Consider the following 11,680-nt stretch of genomic DNA (forward strand, 5'->3'; position numbering starts at 1 on the left):
AAAAAAGTGCTGAAAATTAAATATTCTAAAACGTTATAAACCATTACCTTTGTTTGTTGGTATTTTGATTTATAGTTACTTTTCTTAACTTCTGTTTTTTGTTTTCTAAAAGTGCTACTGTTTAATTTTTTATTTTTATTTTTCAGTTTCATGAGTACTGTATGTTTATTATAATTATAAAAGGCATGGTCCTTCATTCTTCACAGAGGCAGTGAGGGATGGAGGCTTCTCTTATACTTAATGCCATCAATGAAGCAAAGATAGAGATTTGGAAAGGCAATATTGATACCTAAATATTTGACAAGGGAAGGTATTACTCACAAATAAAGGTTAAAAAAAAAAAAAAAAGAATTCTCAGGTATTTCCAAATGGTTTTCCAAAACCATAATGCCTGTATGCTTTTTGATACAAATTTTTGAAAATAGTCTACAATAGTTCAAGAGTGAACAAAACTGAGACTGTGAGAATGAGGAGGACAGAGTGTATAAAGGACCAATAATGAGCTGCAAAATCACTTAAATGAAACGGTCTAAATGTGTGTCATAAATGCCTACTGCTTTAAACCTATACCACACAAAACTCTGAAAGTGTTGGGAAGTCTGGTGGTAATTTTCTCTCCTTAAATCTTTTACTAATAAAATTGATGACTCTAAAATATAGCTTTATGTATGTCTTTAAATTACTTTCATAATTGGAAGATGAAATAGTGATATCCCTACAGATATTAACCTTTTAGCTAGGATTTGATGCCAGAGATTAATTTTTGCTCAAGTTTTCTCACTTATTAGTGTTTTCAGAAATGATTCTTATCTAGACAAATCATTCAACCTCTGTATCCTTATGTGTAAATACCAACCCCTGCTGGGTGAAGATTAAATTACTTGATTTTTGTGGAGATATCATTTGTCAACTACAGACATTGTTTAAAAGAAAAACATGGTCAGGTTCTCCCTGTGGTTGCTTGGTTTCTTCGTGAAGATCCCCAACAATGGAGAAAACACCTCTGCCCTCTAAATTTGGGTTCTTTATAAGGTACAAGTCTTCTGCTATGTGTCTGCATTACACACACACACACACACACACACACATCTACCCAGAATTTCCAGAAAACAAAGTCAATAAATCTTCACTTTTATTCTGCTAAAAATTTTTATGTTAGAATATATTTTTATGTTAGAATAGATATTGTTCTTATCCAAACTTTTCTCAGGGGTCCAAGTGGGTTGAGGATACATTATCTTAAAAAGGACTTCTTGAGTTATAAAGGATAAATCTTCTACATCTACACAAATTTTGAGCCTCAGCTGAGCTTACCATAGGCTATGCTTGTTTCCCCTTAATTCACAGATAGATGCTGAGAAGACATCCCACGATATGGATACCACCTTGAGCATAAACAATAGCTCCAGTTTCCAAGTGTCTGAGTTCATCCTCATGGGGCTCCCAGGCATTCATGAGTGGCAGCACTGGCTCTCCCTGCCCCTGGCTCTGCTCTACATCTTAGCTCTTGGTGCCAACATCCTCATCTTAATCACCATCCAACATGAGCCTTCTCTGCACCAGCCCATGTACTGGCTCCTTGGTATCTTGGCTATAGTGGACATTGGCCTGGCTACCACCATCATGCCCAAGATACTGGCCATTCTATGGTTTGAGGCCAAGGCCATCAGCCTTCCTGAGTGCTTTGCTCAGATCTATGCCATCCACTCTTTTATGGGCATGGAGTCAGGCATCTTCCTCTGCATGGCTGTCGATAGATATGTAGCCATCTGCTACCCACTTCAGTACCCCTCCATAGTCACTGAGGCTTTTGTGATCAAAGCCACACTGTCCATGGTGCTCAGGAATGGCCTCTTGACCATCCCAGTGCCTGTACTGGCTGCCCAGCGACACTACTGCTCCAGGAATGAAATTGACCACTGCCTGTGCTCTAATTTGGGGGTCACCAGTCTGGCCTGTGATGACATCACGATTAACAGATTTTACCAGTTGGCCTTGGCATGGGTTATGGTTGGAAGTGACATGGGTCTGGTGTTTGCTTCCTATGCTTTGATTATTCGCTCCGTGCTGAGGCTGAACTCTGCTGAAGCAACATCAAAGGCCCTGAGTACCTGCAGCTCCCATCTCATCCTCATTCTCTTTTTCTACACAGCTGTTATTGTTGTGTCTGTCACCCAGCTGGCAGGAAGAAAGCTGCCTGTCATCCCTGCTCTCTTCAATGTGCTACACAGTGTCATGCCCCCAGCCTTTAACCCCATGGTGTATGCCCTCCGGACCCAGGAGCTGAGAGTAGGCTTCCAGAAGGTGCTTGGTTTGGGCGACAACATGTCCAGGAAGTAAGCCAACTTTAAATGGCAGTGTTCTATAACTGGTGTTACAGAAAGAGCACAGGCTTTAGAGTGTAACAGCCCTGGGTTAAGAAAGATTGCATGTCTCCCAATTGTTAGGAATATCAATTCATATTAATTCACCTATTTGGTACAGCATATACTAAGTGCCAGGCACTGTTCAAAACATTTCACAAATATTAACTCATATAATTGCATAACAACCCTATGAAACAAGTACAACTGTTATTTATATATTTTGCAGATGAAGTAAGAAAGTTGAGAAACTTGCCCAAGGTCAAATGGGAAGTTGCAGAGTGAGGTTAGAACACACTTCTCTCTATTAAAATTCACTACTAACTTTTAAAAACAGAAATTAAGATGATAAAAAAAAAGGAATGATATTTAACTAAAGGAAATTGTAAATCACTTCTCCATTAATAAAAGAAAATTCCATTTAAAAGTTGGCAGCAATTTTCCTGTCTAATAGAAAATACAGTACATTTTAAATGCTATAGAGTCACTCTAGATAACCCTATTAATTACCCCTCATCACACACACACACACACACGCACACACACACACACACATACAGCCGTGTGTCTGAGAATTGGACCCAATTCTAACACTACTACTGGGAAACAGCATCAGATTTCACAGGTTAAGGGTTCAGTCCTACAAGACTGCCTTTACCCTACCCTCTGCTTCAGATGCCTAGTTGTAAGGCCTAGACTGTCCAGCCTGTGCTCCTGCCCAACCAGATATAGACTAGAGATTCCAAATGATGGGAGAGCAGAACGCTGGCTGAAGACAAAGCATAAGGGGACACCCTGCAACCTCCCCCCCTCCACTCTTGGGTGAGACCTGTGTGACATTCTTCCAGGAATCTCCCAACTATCTTAATGTTAATGCCTTGCTAGAGGGGAAAAGCCTCCAGTATCCTGTGAGTCTTCTTTTTTTTTTTTTTTTTTTTTGAGTCTTCTTTAGTATATAAAATTTCTTTCAGAAATCTCCCTTTTTCCTTACCTCCCCCAACCCCATAGTATATAATCAAGCATCCCTCACAAGCCCAGGCAACAGCTCTTTCTGCCCACAGGTCCTGTCCCTGTGCTTTAATAAACCACCATTTTACACCAAAGATGGCTCAAGAATTCTTTCTTGGACATTGGCTCCAGACTCCAACCCACCAAACGTCACCTATAATTACAAAACCACATCACAATGACCCTTCCTTGGGTTTCAGAAAGCAGTCACAAGTCCAGGTTGTTACCTGTACTTCTGACAAACTTGCTATGATCAGAGATTTCCAGGACCTCTTTCTCAAGTTCCATTAATTTGCTATGGCAGCTCACAGAACTCAGAGAAACATTTTTTTAGCTAGATCTCCAGTTTATTATAAAAAGTTATGTCAGAAATAGCCAGATGGAGGAGAAGCAGTGCAACGTATGTGTTAAGTGATGTGAACAAGAAAGCAAAAGAAAAAAATAAACTTCCTTATACCTTACAGACCATTGACAAGTACTTGAGACATGTTGGGGCAGGGTTGGGGCGTGAGGGGTCAGTGACCTTCCTCCAGGAATTGATGTTATACTTTGTTAGAGGCAAAGACAACTTTGGCTTGACATTAGCCTAGATTTTCAGGATCCTGTAAGTCTTCTTTAACATATAAAAATCTCTTTGGAAATTTCCTTTCTTTCTACCCCCCAGGATGTATGTTAGCAATCTTCTTCCAAGCATATAGCCCACTGATACACATCTGAAGGGTCTCACGACTAAAGTTTTACTAGAACGTAGTAAATGACCTTTTCCTAACAACAGCTAGCTCCTCAAGGTCCTGGAAACCTTGCTTCCAAATTCCTTAGACTTATGCTATCCCCAAACCCTTCCCAACTTGAAAGCATATAATCAGCCACTTCTTACAACCCCAGTGCAGCTCTTTTTGTGCATATGTCCTGTCCCAATGCTTTAATAAAATCGTTTTTGCACCAAAGACATCTCAAGAATTTTTTCTTGACCATTCACTCCTGAACCCCAATGTTTCACATCATTAGGGCACAGAGCTTCTGTGCCCTCTCCAGGCACAACACTCTCCCCATATCAACATGTGTTCACTGTTGGGTCCATGGTCAAAGGAACGAGACTGATAAAAAGTGAAGGTCAAGCAAAGGTTTATTTCATGCCAAGCACTGAGAATCAGACTGACCAGCCAGGGCCATCTCTTGCAAAGAGGCGACCTCTCTCTGCCTTACAGACTAGCTTTTAACGACAAAGGCCATGTGGTTGGACCTGGCCATGCACAGGTGGCCAGTGAAATTATAACACACAGGGAAAGCTGCACAGTCATGCTAGGTCACACATAAGTGACCAATTGAATCAATTGGATTACAATTTACCCTAGTAGATATTTGAACTAGCCTATCACCTTGGTCAGAATTGGTGCCCAAAAAGCACCCAAAGGACGGGGCCCATACTCTTTGGTAGCTAGGGAGAGAGTTTGCGCCCCCATTGATTGGATACCTCCACCTGGCCTGACCCATCCTTGTATTTGGGCTTTGTTACCTGGGACTGGTTTCGGGGACTTGTTTTTAAGTAAGCCCCCTGGGGGGAGGGGGAGACAGGGACAGTTTAAGTTTTACTGTATAAACAACAAAGTCATTCAAAGTCATTGCTTAACCAGATGGAATCACTCTGGCTGAATAGGCCCTTACATTCACCAGCTGGGAAGAGATCTGAACCCAGGCATTTTTTGTGGGGATTCCATTACACAGTCATAACTGACTAAGTCATTGGCCATTTGCTGACTCAGCCTCCAGTTCCCACCACCCCCACCCCACCCTTCCCCAGATGTGGGCCCATCCTCAGATTACAGAAGGACATCCCAAAAGTCACCTCATTGACATAACAAAAGCAACCTTTAGCTCCCTTACCACAGGAAATTCTAAGGGTTTTAGGGGCCTTGAGCTGGGAACAATGGATGAAGACCAAATACACAGGAAAAACCCCTTTGGTCACCTGAGTGACCAAAATATATATCCCTTAGAAATCACAGAATGAGAGACCAGGACTGAGAAACTGAGGCCATTAAAATTCAAAAAATTATCTTTCTTTTAACAGAATGAGTTAGATAGCAGTTCTATTTTATATCTATAGACAAGGCAGAATTGGACCATGTGCTTTTCACCTGTTTTTAACAATGATCTTTGTAGAGGCTGCTTTTAGGTAAACAGGGTTGAGCAAAAGAGAAAGGTCCCACAGTGACTACTTGGCTAAATACAGACAGTCCCACCAAGCCACCGACCTCAAAATATCCATAGACCCTAACTGAACAATGAGCTATTTACAATCAAGCACAGTTACCAAAAAGGGGAGAATTCCACACATTGCCATACCAACTTATTTTAACCCCTTTTTAAAAAGCCCCCATCCACCACATCCTTGCAGACAGTCCTCTGCTATCCTGTCCACATCTCCTTTGCTGTGTAGTCAATAAACTTCTATCGCCATTGTTCTGCCTCAGCTGAATTCTTTAACCACCTTGCCACTGGCCTCCTCCCAATCATCACCCAACATACAAACTAATATAATATTATATGTCAATTATACTTCAATTAAGAAGTTTTTCAAATTACTCTAATTTGAGTGGGCCATCTGTTCCCTATTAGTACTCTATCTACTGCAACGCTCATTCAATTAGGCAATATGGAAGTCATTAGCAAAACCAGTTTCAGTATAACAGTAGGATAGGATTCTTAGTTATAAGTATAAAGGTGAGGAATTGAGAGCAATATACAAAGATGACTCTTACAAGAGACTGAGTCAGGGAAAGATAGATGCTGGGGATACAGGGTATGACTGAGAAGTGCCATGGAAAGACCCAGGCAGAAGTGTGTAGAGAAGAGATATTCTGTGAAGTCCTTGGAATCCTCAAACATTGAGGTAGAAGATTCAGGAGAGTGGAAGACTGTGGACACAGGGTACGGAGGATACAGTCCCTTCTGTTATATCACTTGGTTTGATACATTACAAAACAGTTAGAGGATAACCAGATTTCACCTTTGCCTTTGTGCAATCCAAACACAGAAAACTGCATCAAGCTGGGCGTGAGCATCCTAGGATATAACACACACACACACACACACACACACACACACACACTCCTAACACCCACCAGATTCCTACCCTCAATCACAACTTTCTGAGTTCAGACAAAGCTCTTTTTACCACTTCACCATAAGCTTATAAGCTACAGCCCTTCCACCCACTTTCACAGTCAAATTTCATGTCCTTCTCAAAGTAAAGTGTTGTCTTCATTACAGTATTTGTATTTCCTTAACCATTTAACATGTGTCAAAATCTGCTAGGTTTATCCTAGTTCTCTATCTTTTTCATGTGTCACTGGTAACATTTCTGAGTATTACATTCCTAATTCCATTTTCCTCATAAATCCTGTGGCTTCTTATGTGGAGTTTTGCATAGCACAGTGATTTTGAAGAACTCCTGCATTCCATTACAACAGAACTGACTACTTGCTAGAGTGAGTGGGGAGGAAACCAAGTTTAGACAAAAAGGGCCAACACACTTTCTTCTGACAGTTCAACCTGGCAGAGCTGTCCACCTCCTGGGCCAATGTCCTTGGACTAGGTTTGTTCCCAGAGCAGCCAAGACAGGCCTCCAAGTCACTGGGGAACCTCCTGTTGGAGTGAGACATCTGCTCCAGGGGCAGCCAGATGGCAATGAGGAGTGCCATGGGGTGAGCCCAGGTTGGGGTGGGGGTCAAACCAAAACCAGGTGATTTCAGACCTGTGATTCACATCCAAAACCCCAGGAGTGGTAGGAAAGGGACACATCTGCTCTGAGCAACAAAAGGCCCAGCATAAGCAGCAGCAGCCAGGAGAAGGGAAGTAGCCCAGAAGGACGAACCAGCCTGGGAGGCATCTTCATGGCCCCTCCTGCAGTAGTAAGTAAATCAGCCACTATCATGGACTCTGGGAGGGGAATCAGTGGAGACAGTTCTCCTCTCAGGATTCTGTCCCTGTCTATGAATCTGGCTCACTGTCCTTGGATTTCTCAACTTGCCTTTCTTTACCTTCCAACAGTCTCTTCACCGGGGCAGAGGTTAAGAGCTCTAATCTGGGAATTTGTGGCTGAGTTCTGACATGGCCATATTGCAAACAGTGGGGCTCTCCATCCAGGGGAATGTGCAAAGAAAACCCCTTGGTTGCCACAGTGTCAGGCACACAGGAGCTGCTCAGTAAAGCTTTGGTGAGTAAACGACCAAGCTAAGTGATTCTTGAATGATAAATTATAAGGCAAAGATCCCCAAAATTAAAGGATATTATGAATCATGACTCTCAGTTCTTCAATGATCTGGAACTATTGCAGTATATAAAACACATTCTTAATTGGTTTTATTTGTAAAACACAAAAGCCAACACCATTCTCAGTGTAGAATATTTTATTAAATCAACCAATGGGGGAAAAATGAGATTGGCTGGTAGCACTGTTTTATGTTGTTCTGATTAAAACAAAGCAGAAAAACATAAATGAGAGCTATATTTGGAAAAGAGAGCTCCAAATTATCATATTTATAACACTAGTGAGGTCTTACTAGAAAATCAAAGAGAAAAAAATGAAAAAGGATTTATAGTGAACAATAAAATAGTGAAGTTAATCCAAAGCAAAATAGATATCAGCAAGTTTTTTTTTTTATTTCCAGCATAACAGTATTCATTATTTTTGCACCACACCCCGTGCTCCATGCAATCCGTGCCCTCTATAATACCCACCACCTGGTACCCCAACCTCCCACCCCCCGTCCCTTCAAAACCCTCAGATTGTTTTTCAGAGTCCATAGTCTCTCATGGTTCACCTCCGCTTCCAATTTCCAACTCCCTTCTCCACTCTAAGTCCCCATGTCCTCGATGCTATTTGTTATGCTCCACAAATAAGTGAAACCATATGATAATTGACTCTCTCTGCTTGACTTATTTCACTCAGCATAATCTCTTCCAGTCCCGTCCATGTTGCTACAAAAGTTGGGTATTCATCCTTTCTGATGGAGGCATAATACTCTATCCCCAGGGGTACAGGTCTGTGAATCACCAGGTTTACACACTTCACAGCACTCACCAAAGCACATACCCTCCCCAATGTCCATAATCCCACCCCCTTCTCCCAAACCCCCTCCCCCCAGCAACCCTCAGTTTGTTTTGTGAGATTAAAAGTCACTTATGGTTTGTCTCCCTCCCAATCCCATCTTGTTTCATTTATTCTTCTCCTACCCACTTAAGCCCCCATGTTGCATCACCACTTCCTCATATCAGGGAGATCATATGATAGTTGTCTTTCTCTGCTTGACTTATTTCGCTAAGCATGATACGCTCTAGTTCCATCCATGTTGTCGCAAATGGCAGGATTTCATTTCTTTTGATGGCTGCATAGTATTCCATTGTGTATATATACCACATCTTCTTGATCCATTCATCTGTATATCAGCAAGTTTCAAATGTACTAGCAACAATTAATTAGAAAATAAACTCTAGAGGAGCACCTCAATGGCGCAATCAGTTGCATGTCCAACTTTTGATTTCAGATAAGGTCATGATCTCAATAAATAAAATTTTAAAAAAAAGAAAGAAAAGAAACTCTAGGGAAAAAATCCACTAATAAAACTTCAAATATGGAGGGAAGACAGTTCGGGGTTTTTTGTTTTGTTTTTTAATTTTGAAATGTTGGGATGCCTAGGTGGCTCAGTTGATTAAGCATCTGCCTTCAACTCAGGTCCTGATCTTAGGGTCCTGGGATCAAGTCCTACATTAGGCTCCTTGCTCAGCAGGAAGTCTGCTTCTCCCTCTGCTTTGCTCTTTCTCTCTCTCTCTGACAAATAAATAAAATCTTTAACAAATAATCAAGTAAATAAAGTTTGAAATGTTGAGACATTAAATAATAGCTTTTAGTGATAGATGTATATGAAATTTAAGTAAAGACAAATCAGGGATGCCTAGGTGGCTCAGTCAGTTAAGCATCTGCCTTTGGCTCAGGTCATGATCCCAGGGTTCTGGGATCAAGTCCCTCATCAGGCTCCTTGTTTACCAGGGAGACTGCTTCTCTCTCTGCCTCTGCCTGCCACTCTGCCTACTTGTGTTCTCCCTCTCTCTCTGACAAATAAATAAATAAAAGCTTAAAAAAAATCAAATTGCTGAATAAAAGAAAAAAAACTTTAATTAAAAATAGAACTACTATAGGATCTATCAATTCCACTTCGGGTGGAACTGATTGCGCCACTGAGGTGCTCCTCTAGAGTTTATTTTCTAATTAATTGTTGCTAGTACATTTGAAACTTGCTGATATCTATTTTGCTTTGCATTAACTTCACTATCTTATTGTTCACTATAAATCCTTTTTCATTTTTTTCTCTTTGATTTTCTAGTAAGACCTCACTAGTGTTATAAATATAATTTGGAGCTCTCTTTTCCAAATATAGCTCTCATTTATGTTTTTCTGCTTTGTTTTAATCAGAGCAACATAAAACAGTGCTACCAGCCAATCTCATTTTTCCTCCATTGGTTGATTTAATAAAATATTCTTCATTGAGAATGGTGCTGGCTTTTGTGTTTTACAAATACTTCAATTTACAAATACTTTGGGTATTTATCCAGGAAAATAAAAACACTGATTCAAAAAATATATACAATATATATATATATATATATATATATATATACATATATACTCCATGTTTATTTCAGCATTATTTACAATAGCCAAGATATAGAATGTGTTAATGTTCATAAATTAGTTTTCATATTTTATAGGATCAAAATTAAATTGGGTTTTTTTTTTTTAACCAACAAAAGAATTTACAGTGTTGCTAGCAGGCTAAACATAAGTTTTAAAATTTTAAATGTAAAATATTGAGTGAATAAAAGATCTATATATGTCAAATTGATGTGGGGAACAAAGACAAAAGAAAAAAATTGAATTCCCTACAACTTACAGCCCATTGACAAGTCCTTAAGACAGGCAGAGTGACCTTTGTCTAGGAACTCAACTGCCTTGATGTTAACACATTGCCAAGGGCAAAAGACAATCTTACCTTAACATCATCCCAACCTCCAGGATCCTGTAAGTCTACTATTACATATAAAAATTCCTTTGAACTTTGGTCTTTTGGCTCAGAGTAGGCAGAGGTACAATTGACTTCAGTCATCCTGAATCCTGGTTTATCAGACACCAGTCACCTCAACCATGCCACCCACATTCAACCCCTATGAGATCAAACTCATATTTCTGATGTGCACCAGTGGCGAAGTTAATGCCACATCTCTCTGGCCCTGAAGATCAACCTCCTGGGTCTGTCTTCAAAAAGCGTTGGTGATGACATCCCTCCTAGTGACTGGAAGGGTCTGAGGATGACAGTAAAACTGACCATTCAGAATAGACAAGCCCAGATTGAAGCAGTACCTTCTGCCTCTGTCCTAATTATCAAAGCCCTCAAGGAATCATCAAGAGATAGAATGAAGGAGAAAAACAGTAAGCACAGTGGAAATACCACTTTTGATGAGATTGTCAGTATTGCCTGGCAGATACGGCACTGATTTTTAGCCAGAGAATTCTCTGGAACCATTAAAGAGATCCTGGGGACTGCCCAGTCTATGTGCTGCCATGTTGATGGCCATGACCATCATGACATCCTAGATGGCATCAGAGTGGTGCAGTGGAATGCCTGGCTAGTGAAAAACTATAAAGGAAAATATTTTAATAAAGGATCATTTGACAACCAGAAAAAAAATTCCTTTGGAAACTTCTCCTGTCCTTCAAGATACATGTTGGCAATCATCTTCCAAGCATATGGCCCACTGATATACATCTGAAGGGTCCCATAACTAAGATTTTATTAGACAGTAATAAATCACCTTTTCCTAACAATAGCTAGCCTCTCAAGGTCCTAGAAACCTCACTTCTAAAATTCAGAGACTTACACTATCCCTCATCCCCCTCCCAACTTGAAAGTATATAATCTGCCACCCCTCACAACTCCAGTGCAGCTCTTCCTGCCCATAGGTCCTGACCCTGTGCTTTAATAAAACAACACTTTTGCACCAAAGATGTCTCAGAAATCCTTTCTTGACAATTCGCTCCAAACCCCAGCATTTCCACCTCAAAATCTCTTATAAATCTAGAGAAGTTTTGCTCACTATGGTAATACCACAATGCACAGATAGAAAAGTGAAACAGAAAAAATATAAAAACTTACTGCAAACAAAAGGAGGAGTTAGCAGTCGATGGGAAAAGAAACTAAAAGAACTGTTTTGCTATTTGAAGAAAAATAAAACAATATAAATATATTCCT

At 40.3% G+C, this 11,680-nt stretch overlaps 1 protein-coding gene and 1 pseudogene across 1 annotated transcript; both read left to right on the forward strand.

Annotated features, from left to right (window-relative positions):
- The first annotated feature begins 1,374 nt into the window (after window positions 1-1,374).
- Window positions 1,375-2,340, forward strand: LOC116600347 (olfactory receptor 688-like). The gene has a single exon (XM_032360517.1). It carries the CDS (start codon window positions 1,375-1,377, stop codon window positions 2,338-2,340), a length of 966 nt encoding a protein of 321 aa, XP_032216408.1.
- An 8,193-nt stretch (window positions 2,341-10,533) lies between these two features.
- LOC116599826 lies at window positions 10,534-11,074 on the forward strand (annotated as a pseudogene).
- The last annotated feature ends 606 nt before the right edge of the window (window positions 11,075-11,680 follow it).

The sequence above is a fragment of the Mustela erminea genome, chromosome 9 (assembly GCF_009829155.1).
Source record: "Mustela erminea isolate mMusErm1 chromosome 9, mMusErm1.Pri, whole genome shotgun sequence".
NCBI lineage: Eukaryota > Metazoa > Chordata > Mammalia > Carnivora > Mustelidae > Mustela > Mustela erminea.

Excerpts from the sequence above, each read along its gene's own strand:
- LOC116600347 (XM_032360517.1), top strand. The coding sequence starts at position 1,375 with ATGGATACCACCTTGAGCATAAACAATAGCTCCAGTTTCCAAGTGTCT.